The sequence below is a fragment of the Mus caroli genome, unplaced genomic scaffold (genome assembly GCF_978045245.1).
Source record: "Mus caroli unplaced genomic scaffold, Mus_caroli_1 scaffold_10, whole genome shotgun sequence".
Classification (NCBI taxonomy): domain Eukaryota; kingdom Metazoa; phylum Chordata; class Mammalia; order Rodentia; family Muridae; genus Mus; species Mus caroli.
In genome coordinates this window covers 51,421,662-51,438,313 of record NW_028227265.1, presented here as the reverse complement: position 1 = coordinate 51,438,313, position 16,652 = coordinate 51,421,662, and the positions used below count along the sequence as shown (strand labels likewise).

The following is a 16,652-nucleotide window of genomic DNA, read 5'->3' as shown; positions in this document are numbered from 1 at the left end:
TTCAGTTCTGCTGATATGTTTTTGAACTCATCTGTTTTTCTATACTGGTCACCCTACGTCCAGTGCTACATTTTCCTGTCCTGGGATTTTACTCACGCGTTAACACTGGTGAGAACAGCTGTGTCTGTTATTTGCTGTTAATAGGTTGTTGACAAGCACTGTAGGAGGACTGGGGGCTTTGAAAGATGTCTCCATCTACATTGCCTTGAGTCAGCTTTGGTTACAGTGACGCCTCCCCTACACACAGCTGCTGCAAGAGAAAGAGCACTTTTACCAAAGTGCAAAGGCCTTTTACCAAAGCAGTAGTGAGGAAAGCATGAAGTGCCCGAGGGCGCTGCAGGCTTCTGGAGGAGGAGCAAAAGCAAATGGGAAAACAAACAAACAAACAAACCCCAACTCTCTCAGAACCCCTTGCAAAGCTCCATTTAGGTTTTTCCATTGCTGTAGCTGAGTCCTAGCCAAACCTGTTGCACAACTAAGCCAGTTCCTGGAGAATTTCTCTCCCTTCATTATAGTTTTGGTTTTTTGTTTGTTTAAAAAAAAAAAACAACGAAAGGACATGAGATATCGTTCGGTTGTCAGAGTTCGTGCCCAGCACATACGCCGCCCTGGGTTCAATCCCAGCCTGGGTAAATCCACATGTCTGCTTCTAAACCACTTTTAAAGGTGTGTCTTAAATATCTTCTTGAGGAAAGTTGTCCAGGAAGAGCCTTACAAGGCATAGAGCTCTGCAGACAAGCATTTGAAATGAGCCCTGGGGGCTGGGGGTGGGGCTCCAAAACTACAAGAGACCGTGCAGGGGCGGGCCGGATGGGATGGCCGCAGGATGGCCGCAGGATGGTCTGAGGCCCCTCTCTGGTATGGCTCTGACCCTGCCTGACTCAAGCTCTTTCATCCCACACTTCATTTCTGCCATCAGCCCCAGGAACTAATTGGAGATGTACCTCCTGACCAAATACTGTGGAAACTCGGGCACTCTCAGGTCTGTAAGCGTGGACTCAGTCACTCAAACTTTTCTAAAGACACCAAGTGGGTTCTACTGCTGCTTCTGGACAGATTGTGACTGTCCCCTTTCTGGGTCGTCTCAGTGTATTATCCACCTACTCTGTGTACACACTCGTAAGACCTTACCGTATTTAATGAAGAGCTTCTTTTTAAGTATTGATAACCAGGAGAAAATTATACCATGTTTGATCTGTGTTAAAGAATCAAAGTCCAGGATCTTTGAATGGAACTTAGAATAAAAATGTAATTGGGTTACATCCCTGAAGTCTGATATATCTTTAAACAAGTCTGCAAATGGAACTTTATTAAAGCTTCAAATGAATTATTTCACTGCTCTCTCTCTCTTTTTTAAATTCATTTTCTTCCCCTTTCTCTTTCATGTCTGTGTTACTGACATTGTGGCTTGTATTTTACCTGCCTTTTTCAGGGGGTTTTAATTATTTACTGTTTAACGCAGAGAGGAAGCCCCGCCTGGTTCAGAGGTGCTGGCTCTGCAGCAGGGTTTTCTGTTTGAAAGCTTTGCAAGGAAGCCTTGGCTGGCTGCACCAAGCCTGCAGCCACCTGTGCAGTGGATAACTGCTCTGGGCCGGTATTACCTCTGCTGCTGAGAAACACTGCCCCCAAACTGTGTCTGCAGAGGAGCGCAAATGCTTTCCAATTACTGTGTCAACAGCCTTCAATGGGACAAGGGACTCCGTTCCATATCAAAGGAAGGAAAAGAGGGAAGGGGGAGGGAGGGGAGTAGAGCAGAGGGGAGGGGAGGAAAAGGAGGGGGAAACTAACAATAGGCAAATAAATTAAAAGGCAGACACCAAGCCCCAAAGTTACTGAGCTTCTGGAAGTGCAGCTGTCAGCGCGGGGCTGAGACCCTCTCCTCAGCAAGAGTGGCAGCTAAACTGAGTCAGGCTGGTGTTGCTTACAGAGCTCAGCCGGCACCTGTGAAAGGGGTGATTGTAACCTGATGTCAAGAAATCAATGGCTCCAGCTGCATATGTAGCAGAGGATGGCCTAGTCGGCCATCAATGGGAGGAGAGGCCCTTGGTCCTGTGAAGGTTCTATTCCCCAGTATAGAGGAAAGCCAGGGCCAGGAAGCAGGAGTGGGTGGATTGGTGAGCAGGGGGAGGGGCGAAGGGATAAGGGGTTTTCGGAAGGGAAGCTAGGAAAAGGGATAACATTTGAAATGTAAATAAAGAAAATACCCAGTAAAAACAATAAAACTATTGGTTAAATTAAAAAAAGAAAGAAAGAAAGAAAGAAAGAAAGAAAGAAAGAAAGAAAGAAAGGAAAAGAAAAAAGAAAAGAAAAGAAAAAAGAAATGAAGCCTGTGGCACCTTCCACAAGGGCCTTGCCCAGGAGCTGCAAGCAGGACAGTCCCAAAGGCTGGTACTGTAGCCCTAAGGTGTGGGCACACAGCTGCTAATGCTTCCGGTTAGATGAGGACATGGGGAGAGCTGGGGGTGGGGTGAGGGGGGGAGAGGGAGAGACAGAGACAGACAGAGAGAAGGGGGAGGGAAGGAGAGAAGGAGGGAGAGAAGGGCAGGAAGCAGGTAAGAAGAGAACATGTCATGAGAATCCTGACTGGCAACCACTAAGTGTTCAACTAATGTGGTTCATCTCCCTCCTGCTCCCCTAAGCAGAACACTTTCAGCCTGTTAGGGGCTCTCCCTGTGTAAGATCCCAAATCCCATGTTCACTGTCCACCTAAGTGAAGATGTGGAGGAGAGAAGGCCCCCCCTCTACTCACCCACGTGTTGATAGTGAGTCTTGCAGACAGTCGTCCGCATCTTTCTGAGCATATGAGCATACTCAAATGAGGCAGAATGCACTTCATTTAAAATCATGAGTGACGTGGATGGCTGTGGATTGCGTAAGGGTGATGCTGTGTTAACTGTGAAATGCTTCTCATTCGTGCCAAGGTCAGGACTGGGCCTTGATCTGCACGCACGTGCACCTAGCAGGATTTTTACTTGGGATGTAGGGCAGCGATTGATACAGTGCTAGCCCAGTATTCACAAATTATTGGGTTAAATTCCTAGGTTTTTTTTAAACTTAAATATTACAGTAGGAACTTTTAAATAAAGTAAAAGCATGAAAGTAAAATAATTATATGAAGAAAATTTGAAATCCTACAAGTTTTACTAATGAGGAACATTAATTTTATGTGTATAAATTCAACAGAGGCTTACCTTTGTTTTTGAGATGGAGTCTCATGTAACCCAGGCTGGCCTCAAACTCACTATATAGCTAAGGATGACCTTGAACTCCATCCTCCCACTTCTACCTCTCAAGGGCTAGGGCTCCAGCTTGCTCCACCACATCAGGGTTTTGAACCTAGTGTTTTACATATTTTTTATTTTTTTTTTAATTTTTGAGACAATCTGATACCTGCAGCTTTATATATGATTAAGAGCAAAGAAAATTTGTCACTCAGACTTCTTACAACAGTGACAAGCAGTTCAAACAGGTATGGATTTGTCTCCCGTTGTGGCTGAAGAAGTTTCTCTATTTTGGGCCTGAGATGAGATTGGACCTCATGCTAGAGAAGGAGGAGAGGAGCAGAGATGCTCACTTCAAGGAAGACAGGAAGCAGAGAAAAGACAGCAGGAACCAAGGGCAAGATGTAATTTTACCGTGAGCCCTGGGGACCTAGCTCCAAATAATATTATCCTATCCTGGCTGCACCAAGGGGCCCATCCTTTGATTAGGGCAGATTCCAAAGACTCTCTTCCCCAAAGCCAAAAGCTAATAAGCAAGCCTTAGGGGAGAAGAAAAAAACTTCACATTTAACCGGTCACCTAAAATCCCCAAACCTAGACACCAACCGTTGGCATTTAGCAGTTATGCTTGCACACAGACTGCAGCTGGGCTACACAAATATCCAAACAGCAACTGTTAACAGCACTTCCTCCAGGGGCTCTGAAGATCAAGGCAGGCTTTACCCTGATCCAGGCCTCATAGTAGAGGCCTTTGTGCATCTCCTGATCTCACTCTCCAATATGCTCCCACACAGACACATACAGACAACACACACCTACCACACACACACACACACACAGACTCACAGACACACACTTACAGTGCACACATACAACATTCATAGGACCCACAGACATACATATACACACACATGCACAGAGACATACAGACACACACACAGACTCACAGACGCACACATACAGTGCACACATACAACATCCAGATGACCCACAGACACACACAGACATGCATATACACACACATGCACAGAGACATACAGACACACACACACATATAATACACAGGCAAACACATATACACGCAAGCACAAACAGGCATACACACACAGATACTTCCACACACACCTGCCTTCCGAGAACACTCTACACTGTCTCCTTTAGTGAGAATCATTCTTTACCTAGTGGATTGTGGCGTTCCCAGAGCCCCCATGAAATCTGTGTTCGAAAGAACCAGTTGTCAAAGTCCCCCCTGTGTATCTCACAGTAGCTCCCTGAAACTTAGAGGCACGTTTTCTGCCCTGTTTCCTAGGGATGTTACTGAGTATGGACGTAAAGCTGTGTCTTCTAGCACTCCATTTTGCCATGGTTTACAGTGGATTGGAATACACAGCAAATCTCCCCCCAACAAGAGACAAACGATGGAAATCTATCCTTCGTGTTGGCAGGGTGGTGAGGCTCAGCTATGTCAGCATGTGTAGTGCTGTTGTAATGATTGTAATTGAATGTAAATATGGAAAGATGGTGTAAATTGCTTCTGCAGTTAAGCCAAAATGGAAACCAAAGTCTTTTGTTTTTACACCAGAGCAGTAACATTTTTCTCTTTTTGCTACTACTCAGTATTGCTTCTAGCACATTCTGTGTCTACATCGCACAGGATAGTAATTTATGCCAAAGATGGCCAGTAGTTCCAGATTAAAACACAACATAATATACATAAAGCTTTATTGTTCCTTGGGTTTGTTGTTTTAAACTAAAGTGGAATATTTCCCTAAAGTCTTCAACAAGCGTGCACAGTTTAGAATTAAATATGCTTCCCATGCATGCCCGAGCTGCAGAGGAAGTGGGCCTCGTGGACCTGTCAAATTATTTCCAAGCAATTGTTCTGCAGTGTTGTTTTTACTGGCAAATGTACAAGTTGAGAGAAAAAGAAATAATTAGTTACTCTCAGACTTGCTGATGTATGGAGCTAAAGCAGGCCAGGTTTCTGCATCTTAGGGACTGTGACATTTTAAATTACCTGAACAATCCCAGCAGCCATCTTTGGACATAATTAACACCTTGCCTAATTAATGTCAAGGCTGGCATGAGTCACATTTTATGAAACGTTGCTGTATTCGGACGTGCCTTCACCCCAGTCTCTCAGCAGGTGCCGGTTTCCTGAAGTGGAACAACTTCTTTTTCTCTCCCTCTTTTTCCTTCTCTCTTTTTCCTGTTCCCCTCCCCCTTCAAGTAATCAATGCAGTGCTGAATGAGTTCATTTTAATGCATTCAATCATGCCTCTAATGTTCGTAGCTTACGGGCGCAGGCATCAGTAATGCAGGAATGTTATATGGCTTTAGTTTGGGCCATTTCATAAAATATTCATGGAATCAAAAATGTGCATCAAAATAGCGGCTGGGAGAATTACATTTATGTTCCTGCCTTTATGGCAGCTTCACATTTAAACCCATTTGTGTTAATATCTAGTCAATCTTCCTACTTTAAAAAAAAACTAAAACGGGAGAGATCATATACATTTCCCTTTGCTTAATATTTGTTCTAGACATCTGCTGTGAGACAACAAATATCTATAAACTTTCAGAGATGGCATGCAGAAAAGGAGAAGCCACAATTTGGGTAATGTCCAAATATATAAAATTGTATTTTTCCCACAATGTGTTCATCTTAACATCCTACCAAGCATTGTGCAGTTTGGAGCAGCGTTGTCTGGCTTTTGTTGGTGTTTTTAAAGTGGTTTTAAACCACTTGCATGGGTTTCTTGTTCATATGGGCCTTGGATACAAGGAGGCACCCTTAGAGTATGCTTATTTTAGGAGCACACTTTGCTTGGGGTGAAAAACTATAAAAGCACACGGAAGTCTTCATTGCTTATGTAGATGTCATATAATTATTAAAAGCAAACAAAATAAAACCGAGGCTGGACCACCTCTGTCTATAAGCCTGTCCTGGCCAGGTGTTCACAGGTCCACCTAAGATGTGTTTTACAATGTTATTTCATACTTTTGAAGGAAGCTGAGCACTAGTTGTGTCTATGGAGGGCCCCCTTTCACCCCCTCCCGGGGCATTTGGGTCCTGTTTTCTTCCCTGGCTCACAGGAAGTAGCACTGTGCATTTCCACCATGCACCCCCAGCTCTCAGCTCAGCAGTACTTGGCATGTCTCTCACTGGTACCCTGATATTACAGTGCTGAGGGTTTGCTAATGATCCTGCTGCCATGTGATAGAAATCCCCTCCCCTCAGAGACGTTTAATGGATATGAGGCTTTTACTAAGTTTTATTTTTGTGGTACCTGGTTCAATCATTTCACCACCCTCTCTTACTGTTCCTCAGTGGAAAATAATGTCCACACTTGAGAATTCAGACATGGGTCAAAACAAAACAGAACACCTACTCACTCTAGTTCTTCTAAAAGACTGCCAGTGGGATCTAGGAAGATCCCTGTAGGTCCTGATATGTTAAATTTTATTTAGAAATGAAGGGTAGATTATATATGAACAGTTCAAGGACGTTATAAAGAATGCTATGAGCCAGATTTGAAAATCTAGCTGTAATAGTTTCAATGAGCTATCCCCATAGTGTTTGGTATTTGAGCACTTGATTCCCAGGTAATGGTGCTGTTTGGGAAGTTTTCATGGTGAAGGGTTGTTGAAGAAAGTATGTTGCTGGAGGATGAGCTATTTCTGGTTTGTTCTCCCTGCCTCATGCTAGAGTGTAAAGATGTGAACTCGGAGCTGCTGCTCCCACCGCCATGCCCACCACTGGCTTCCTTTATTCCATCATCATGGACTCTTGCCTTCTGGAACCATAATCCCGAATAAACTCCCCGTTCTCAGAGTTCGTCATGGTGTTCTAGCACAGCAACAAAAGTAACCGATACCCTGGTATTTGTGCTTAGCTTTGTCAAAGTGATTGTTATTCATGACCTCTCCCAATACTTTAGTAATGTTGTGAAAGTTTCCAGATAAAAGCAATCGGCATTGTATTTCAATCAATGCCTATTTAACTAGCAACAGACGCCCATAAAGTAAAATGATTACTATGGATCTTGCTGTTGTTGGACAGAGATTGGACAGAAATCATAACATTGTTGATCCTGCTTCAAGGGAGTGATTGCATTTAAATTACTATACCCTTCTCACAGCAGAGGTATCTCTTTTAATATTTTCAGTCAAGTGTTATTCTGTATTGTAATGTGTGATTTCCAGTTCATACCAGCCTTTAGACAATCAATCATTTGAATCAAATCATTACTGTCTTATTTAATTGTATGACATAATTTAAGAAATGAAACCTTACAATGGAGAAGGGCTAGGAGACTCTGTTTCTGTAAAAGCCCTTCTGAACAGAAACTAGGGTTGAAGCCAGGACTGGATGGCAGAAGCCACTACATCTGAGACATGCAAAGAACTCCAGGAAACCTTGAGGTGTTCCCACGAGGCTGAGGAGAAAATCGGACTTTGGGAGAACTGATTCTATTTCAGGGTATTCAGGAAGAGCCAGAAGTCCATAGTGGGTTGGTGCATCCTTTTTTGTTAATGGTTGCAGGAGCAGCCTGAGTTGAGTGGCACTATTTTAGGCCTGGAAGAGACTAGTACGCATTAACTCCAGCATTGCTTTTAACATAAGAGATGTATGCCTGCAATTGTAAGTGAAGCAACGTAAGTTCCTGACCTAGTCTGTGGTGCCGAATTTGATGTGGTAGAACCAGTTATATGGAGCTTTAAGGATCAGGAGTTCAACCACCAGTCATAACAAATTTAAATGTGGTTTACAGATCTCAGTCAACTTTGCGAACCTCCATTTCCCGTTTGTGAGAAAATGGGAATTATCTGTACTTCAACAGTCTGGGGAGACATTTAAAAGATAATGTGTGGGGAAGAACACCTTTGTTTGGACCAATGTCTTACTCACCCAGGAAAAGAGGTTCCTGTTTTCCACCCAGCATTTTAGGCCCCTTCCTTATGGAGACATGAATCTCAGACAGTCTTGAACTTGGCAGTATCAGTATACTAACCCCAAAGGTTCAGAAAACCCCAAATTCATACAAAAAGACCATTTCTGGTTACCCTAAGGTGGCCCTTCAGAGTGACCAGAGTCCCCAAAACCTTGCAAGTTTTATTCTTCCTCCCAAATGGGGTTTGTCCAGAAAACCTAACAGCCCCTGAGACTCACAGAGAGCACAGAGAGTCTATCCTTGCTCTTTCCCACCTTCCTATCTTCGGGTTCACCTCCACCTCTCCCCGCCTTCAACTTCCACTCTCAAATTTGGTTAAGGATATCACCTCTCTTATTTAAACCACCACTCCTCGTTTGCATCTCATTTAAATGAACTGTGTAATCTAGAGAGCCCTCTCTTTTATTGTTCTCCCCCCCATACATACCTCTGATGGAACTCCCGATTTTTTTTTCAGTTTCTTGTATCTACTACTCTCTAATCACATGGCCCAAAAGAAAAATGTGTCTCTACTTCATGAATAGATGGGTACTGGAGAACTGGAGATGGGTACCTTTTGTACACAGGTCTCCAGAGCTATGGAGCTACACTTTGTGAGCAGAAATATAGTCGGCAAAGGAAACATAACACACACATATTCCACCCCCACCCCGCTCTCCCCCGCCCCCAAAAAATGAGGGCCATGGGTATTTCAGGAAGGTGTTTCCGGTGAGAGGTGCTCCAAGGCAAAGATGGGAAACTCTGTTGGCCTCTCGGGAGGTACAGAATCCACTGCAAGGAAAGACAGCTGGAACAGCGAGCATCTGCCATCTGCACCTGTAGCAGAGAGGAGATTGGGCATTATTTTTAAATGACTTCTGTTGTTTATTTCGTATTACAAAATAAACATTATAGTAATCGCAATTCTACAAAATGCCAATAAGTAGAAAGGGGAAAAAATAGAAGAAAAAAAAGGAAATCAAAACCCAAACCACCCACCACCCATACCTTTTCCTCCCATACTTTTCCCTCCCAGACTGACTGATTTTACCTATAGTTGTTTTCTGATATTTTCATTTATTGTAAACACCTATGAAGTGAAACATTCTTTGGTAATATCAATTTATGGCTGTGCTCTCTCCTCTCTTCCAAGGCTGTCTGATAAGTTTCTTAGCAGCTCTGCAGGACCCTTTGCCTTGGGTTCTGTACCTTTTGTTTCCTTCCCACCCCAGCACAGACAGTAAAGATGCACACTGGCCATGATGACTTCCCACACCAGCACAGATGGGAAGCACCCATGCTGCGCAGGATTTTACTGCATTTTTCTACCACCTAGCTGCTATTGATTCTCCACGTCCTTTACCTTTCTTTGGACATGTTATTCTTATTTTGATGTTTTTTTTTAAACACTATCTTACCTAAGAGAGTCTCCTATAACCCTGGTCCTCTCATGGCAGCTCCCAAGTGCTGGTGTCATGCAAGGGTGTGCCAACACTCTCAGTTGCTCTGGGAAGTCAATAATAGTCATCTGAAGAGCAGAATCAGAGTAACAATTGGGGACAGATTATACAGTCAGGCCAGTACCGTTCCTGCTCACGCTCGCCAATGAAACAACTGGTGAAAATGTATTGACCCGTATTAACATCCTGCAAAGGTGAATTCCAACAGTCATGGTAACATTGTTAGAAGGACCAATTCTTATATTTTGCAGGATACACTGGAATAAAGTATAAATGTAGCAACTATGTTGTGATTAGCTGTTAGATATTGTAGAAATGCTATTACTATACCAACTGATAACACCCACTATGTTTATTTTATACTAATTCCATAATACACCTAACATGCAGTAATTAATTTCTGAATCTTTACAATATATACTTAGTTTATATACCTAGTTCACAGACTAGCAAAGGAGGGCATAGAAGGGCAGTAATTAGCCTAAGCCTAAACAAACAAGAAACAGGCCATCTGCTTGAAACCCTCACTCCCTTTTAATTGCTACAGTTGAAACGCTTAAGTGTTTCACTCTAAAGCTGTCAAAGACTGCTTATGGTACAGGATAGCAGGAAGTTTTCTGATGGTGATTTACATAGAAGATACAGTTCACAGCATGGAACTGCAGACTTCTCCCAGAAGTACACTGCCCAATGAGGTTCTTGTCAGCAGGGACTATGTGGGTGGCGCCTTCAGACTCTGAGAAGCAGTTTTAAACTCTCTATGCCAGGGCATTTTTCCCCCATGATATCTAAATGCTCTCTAAGAGTGAGGCAGTTGCCATCTTGGGAAAACAATGAGGATAATGGAGGCTGGCACGGGCTCTGGAAAGCCTTCGCTTGCACTGCCCCCTAAGCACGCAAGGAGGAGCTGAGCCTCCACCCTGACTTCTGTAAAATGGAACCATGTGAGTTTCGCTCCACCAGATTGTTCGGTGGTTTAGTGGGGGAATACACGGTGTTCTGGAGACACTAGTCAATGTAATGAAGCCAGCAACTGTTCACGGGCCTTCACGCTGTCTCTAAGCATGCACAATAGCAGGCATCTCCATTGCTGAGGTCATCACTCTTGATGGTGTCTAATGAGAATCTGAGGTCCCATTCGAGGCCAATGCTCTTCACTTCCAAGGGCTTAGCACTGTGCGGTTCTGCTTCGGTCCCTGCCCTTTAAGAGCAGCGCTGAGAGCATTGCCAACACACGTATCCCACCGCCTAGAGCTCTCCCCATTGGGAGGAGCACTGGCACTACACAAATTCTTAAAAACAAGTTCTGGCCGGCACTTTGGTATTTACAAATGGCTTTTACTCTTCAGGTGAGCTCCTGAAGGCTGCAGAGCACTATGAAGCATTCCATGAACTGACACACGGACGGCTCTGGAAGGATGATACGGGCCAGCTTCTCAACTTGGTGGCCTGTGAAAGTCTCGTGAGGACCTACAGACTGCTCTCAGACAGGATGCTGGAAAACAAAGACTACAAACAGGCCATCAAAATCCTAATAAAAGCTTCTGAAATAGCCAGAGAAGGTGAGTGGTGAAGCCGCTCTCACGGGCTCTCCTCAGTGGACAGACACTAGCTCTCCCAAGGGAGGAGTAAAACTTGGCACGTCTTAGGTAATTATTTCATGTGAAATGCAAAGACAAAAGCCATCAACAAGCTTTCAGAGTCCGCTGTGAGGCAGAGGGAGGCTTCGGTGCTGACAACGAGAAATCCATTAGTTTCTTGAAAGCTTTATTTCCAAAATTACAATCCACTGGGGGTACTCATGTAAACAGGGAACCCACAAAGAGGAGATAAGGTCATTTCTCTCTCTCTCACTCTCTCATGTGTATGTGTGTGTGTGTGATTTTCTGCAATCTGAGAAACCCTTTATTAATTATAAATTTCTTATTGTCAGATACTTGGGAAATTGCTATAAATGTTTAGTTAGGAGTAACCAGGAAATTAGCCCTGCAATATACTTTAGGCCTTTGCCTCTCAAAGCTCAGCTATTGGTCCTGCACTATCAGCATCACTAGGAGAGGCGGCATGCTATGGAATTCATAGACTGCCCCACCCCAGACTGGCAGCATCAGAGTCTGCAGGCTGGCAAGATGCCCATATGACTCTCATTCACACTCTCAGCAGTAAAAAATGCTTTGGGGAAAGCGGCTCATATCCTTAATATCTTACAGCATCTTTTGCTGTATAAAACATAATGAAAATGGAGCATAAGCTTATAAACTTTTAATTTATAACATACAAAGAAAAATACCCCTTGCATTACCACATCACCACAGTAATTTTCTAATAGAGAAGTTTTCCCATGGAAGGGGTAAGAAAGTTGTAGGGTTGACTCATGGATATATTTAGTGAATTCATTTGATAAGTAGCTGATGGCTTATTTGGGGTGAAAAGGACTGACCTTGGGCTATGATTTTAATTTAGTTTAGAGAAAAGTAAGCATTTGAGCTTTTTTTTTTTAATTCTGTTATTCAAAAAAACTTGAGATGTTTAAAGGAAATGTCCATCACCAAAAGATGAATTTCATCAAATGAGCTGTTTTTGCATAACAGCGGCCCACGTCTTCTCTAGGGCAGTGAATGTGAGCACAGATCCACAGCCAGGGAGCCAGCATCAGCACAAGATTCGACCACACAGAAGGTTTAGACAGAAATCTCAGTAAACAGCACGCACAGTAGGAGAAGATAGCTTACTTTAGTTCCACACTTTCTGTGTGGAAGCGTAGTTGAGAAAGGAATGGAAGAAGTACGTGCCTCCCATGTTGGCTTTAGATAGCATTCGAGAGGCACGAGCATCCACTGAGGCCCAGATCCTTCTCCAGGGTGTAAGGTGCCAGTTGGGCACCTACAGAACAGCATCTGTGGACTATGGCACTTGAAGATATTTAAGATCTGTTGCTGTGCTATTTCCTTGTTATTTCTAACTAAACATTTATCACAATTTCCCAAGTATCTGACTATAGGGAATTTATAATAAATAATAAATAAAATAATAAAGGGCTTCTCAGATTGCAAAAAAAAAATACCCCCCTACACACACACACACACACACACACACACACACACACAACTTGAAGCATAAATCATGGCTTCTGTCTTTCATATGCCCACCAAATACCACTTCACTGTATGGTTTTCACATGCCTTCATCATATGCTCATCATCTGGTGGACATCGGAGCTGCTCCATTGCCCTAGTGGAGCTATTTGCACATTTTGAATTCTCTTGGGTGCACACCCAAGAGAATTGCTGAGTCATGTGATCACTCCATGTTTCCTTTCTGAAAATCACTAGCTTGCAGAAGGCTGGTCTCACTTCCGCCAGCTTTGCACATTTCAGTTGTGTTCTTTGTCTATCGTTGGGTTGTTAAAATCCCTTATATATTTGTAACATGAACCTTTCATCAGCTATCTTATTTGAAAATATTTTATCCCTTGTCCTGTGGTTACTTCTACCTCCTGGTGGTAGTCAACTAAGCACAAGTTTTTAATTTTGATGAATCCGACATGTATTTTGTGTGTGTGTGTGTGTGTGATTTCAGTATTATAACTAAAATGGCTTTGACTAATCCAAGACCCCAGTAATTTACTGTAGTTGATCTAAGAGCTTTAGTAGTTTGAACATATTTAGTTCCATGGTCTGTTTCTGGGTCATGAAGAGGATCTAGCTTTATATTTTGAAACTTTCAGCATACATGCCTGCACACACATGCCTGCACACACAAGTAGACCATAGACCTAAACACACCTTTTTGTCTCCCTTTCTGATCTAGTGGCTTCACTGTACTAGTTTCTCTGACTAAAATATGGAGGTGATGATGGGATCTTCTTGTTCTTTTTCTGCTCTTAGGACCAACATTTTCAGTCTCTCACATTAAACATGATATTGGCCATGAGGGCTTTTTAGATGTCCACTCACACATTGGGAGTTTCCTGTTATTCCAAGTGTGCTGAGAGTTTTAGGATGAAAAGAGACTGGATCTTGCTATGGGATAATTTTTGGCATCATTTGAGATGATCGTGCATTTTTGTCCTTTGTTTTATTAATGTGATAGGACTGATTTGTTTATGCTAAACAAACCTTGGGCTCCTAGAATAAATCCCTCTTGATCATGATTTACAATCCTTTTTATGTCACTAGATTGTCATTGCTAGATGTGTGTGTGTGTGTGTGTGTGTGTGTGTAATTTCCCCTATATCAATAGGGAATGCTGTTGTTAGGGCTTCTTGATTTGGTCTCTAGTGGTGTCTTTGTCTCAGAATAAGATTGACCTCACCGAATGCTTTGGGAAATGTTTTCTGTGGACTGCTTTTAAGAAGTTGTGCATGATTGGTGCTAAATCTTCCTTACATGTTTGGTATCCATTTTTCAATGAAGTCAGGTAGAACTGAACTTTTCTTTGTAAGATGTTTTCAGTCATAATCGTATTCAGATGCTTTGCTTATCATATCAGAGATTCCTTCTCCTCCTCTTCTTCCTCCTCCTCCACTGTCCTCTGTTCTCTTCCACCTCCTCCTCCTCTTCCTCCTCCTCTCTCCTCTTTCTCCTCCTTCTTCAGTTAAGGTCAGTGCTTGCATCTTCCTGGGATATTTTAATTTTAGTTTATGTAATTTGATAGTATAAACATATTCACAATCTTACAATCAAGGTCTGTATTCATTTCCACTTTCATTCCTGATTCCGGTATAAGCATTTGAGTGTTTCTTCTTTTCATCCATTGGTCAGTGTGGCTAAAGTTTTGTTAACTTTATAATTGGTGGTTTAATTGATTAATTTCCTCTGTTGCCTTTCTTTCCTCTGTCAAATTTCCATTCTGTCCTCTCTTTTCGTTGTTTCTGTCAATCTTCTTTAGCTAGTCAGGAAAACATCTTCCTTATGTTTCGATATAAATGCATACGGCCATTAGGCTGGCTAGGTTCTGATGCTCTTGTTAACATGGGATGTTTTGGAAGAGAGACCATCACCTGAAAAAAATCCTCCCATCATATTTGCCTGGAGACAATTCTGTGGGGCAGTCCATCATATTTGCCTGGAGACAATTCTGTGGGGCAGTCCATCATATTTGCCTGGGGACAATTCTGTGGGGCAGTCCATCATATTTGCCTGGAGACAATTCTGTGGGGCAGTTTCTTGATTGATGATTGGGGTGGGAGGGCCCAGCTCACTATGGACGGGTTGTCCTGGATGGTGTAGGAAGGAAAACCGATGAGGTCACTGGAATAAGCCAGGAAGCAGCACTCTTCCATGGTCTCTGCATCAGTCCTGCCTCTGGTTCCTGCCTTGACTTGCTGCCTTGAGTTCTCTGACTTCCCTTCATGATGAACTTTAAAGTACAAACTGAAACAAACCCCTCCCACGTTGTTTTTGATCACAGTGTTTTATCACAGCATTTGACACCTATAGCATCCATAAGTAACCTGTGTGTGTTTGTGTTACTTTATCCCCTTCTGTTAGTTGCGTTTTTCAGGTTTGTTCCTCTCACCACATTCTGTACTTTGTTTTTACCTCGTGGTTTCTTTCCTTTTGTCCGTGGTGGTTACTCAGCAGTGTGCTTAATTTTCACATAGCAGTGAGGTCCTCTGTTGTTTCTGCTCCACACTGCTAATTCCACTTGATCGTGGCTGCTTCTTCTCAGTGGCATCTTCCTAACAAACCCATTAGCAACCAAAACCTGCCTTGCCCTCTTACCCTCGCTGCCCCATGCTCCCTTTACCTTGCTGTGTCCTCCAGAACACTTCTCACCATGTCTCACCAAGCTAGCCCACTTTCTGACTCCATCCCATTGACCCATTCACTACTCCATTCTAACCATACCAGCAGTTCGGTATAACGTCCATTTTTGTTGTTACTGATGCTTTCTTGTTGCTCCATTGTTTTCACTTTGTCACAACTCAGTCCCAGTGAACAAGCAGAAGTTGCCATGTCTAAAGGCCAGCTGATACTGACTGACTCATTCACTTATTTATGGGATGATTCCCACGGGAGCACCCCACTGCTGAGGGATGACTCCCACGGGAGCACCCCACTGCTGAGAACATCAGCCTACAAGTTCTTAGGACTGATACTTGTGCTCCCTGCCTGTTCAAGCTGCTTCACAGTGTGACATCATCTTACCTCCTCTTTGGTGAGTGGCCACTCCTGTATAATGAGGTGCGACTGACCACACTGTTGTACGCTGGGTCTTTGATAGCATCATTGTATGAGGATATATATATATATATATATATATATATATATATATATGCACTTATAGTAAGACTTAAGCAGTCTTAATTTGTTAATCATGTGTCCTCTCAGAAACTCGGGTGATGCCAAGTGTGTCTATGTAGTTAAGCTGTTACCTGTTGCTCATTGTTTCGTGTAAACTGTTACAGATATGCTAGATCTACATGTGCCAGACTAATGTAAACATTCTATGACTTGTGGAACATATACACTGTGCTCTGTGTATAGAGGAAACTCCCTATAATTATATTGCTAAAGTATCTTAACCTATCATTTGAGATTAGGATAAATTTTAGTTAAGTCTCATGCACTCATGTGTGCATGCACACAAAAAATACACACACACACAGAGAGGGAGAAGAGAGAGAGAGAGAGAGAGAGAGAGAGAGAGAGAGAGCGGGCTTGTCTTTTAATGGTTAAAGGATCATTTTTATTTGTGTATGTTTTTAAAAGAGTGACTGCCTATTGTCTTAATTGATGAGCCCGTCCCCAAAATGCCATGGTGACCTCTCTACATCCTCACTCCAGGCAATGACAGAAGCATGGAAGGTGAGGCTTCTTACTACCTGGGCTTGGCCCACTTGGCTTCTGGAGAATATGAAACTGCACTAACAGTAAGTCGAAGTGAACTTTTAATCCTTGCTACTTCGTCATTGTAAATAGTTAATGCTATCGTAAGATCAGGAGAGATGGCTTGTGCCTGCCCTTCTATTAGTGGAGATCAAAACTGAACAGCAGCCGGGCGTGGTGGCGCACGCCTTTAATCCCAGCACT

General features: G+C 43.0%; 1 protein-coding gene across 4 annotated transcripts in view; it reads left to right on the top strand.

Moving 5' to 3' along the window:
* The window catches only part of Ttc29 (tetratricopeptide repeat domain 29), a 190,534-nt gene that overhangs the window by 60,764 nt on the left and 113,118 nt on the right, over positions 1-16,652 (top strand). For all 4 annotated transcript variants that reach the window (XM_021170294.3, XM_021170292.3, XM_029480810.2 and 1 more), the window contains 2 exons: positions 10,965-11,177; positions 16,407-16,492. In XM_021170294.3, the coding sequence (XP_021025953.1) occupies positions 10,965-11,177; positions 16,407-16,492 (299 nt within the window). The remainder of the gene's footprint in view (positions 1-10,964; positions 11,178-16,406; positions 16,493-16,652) is intronic.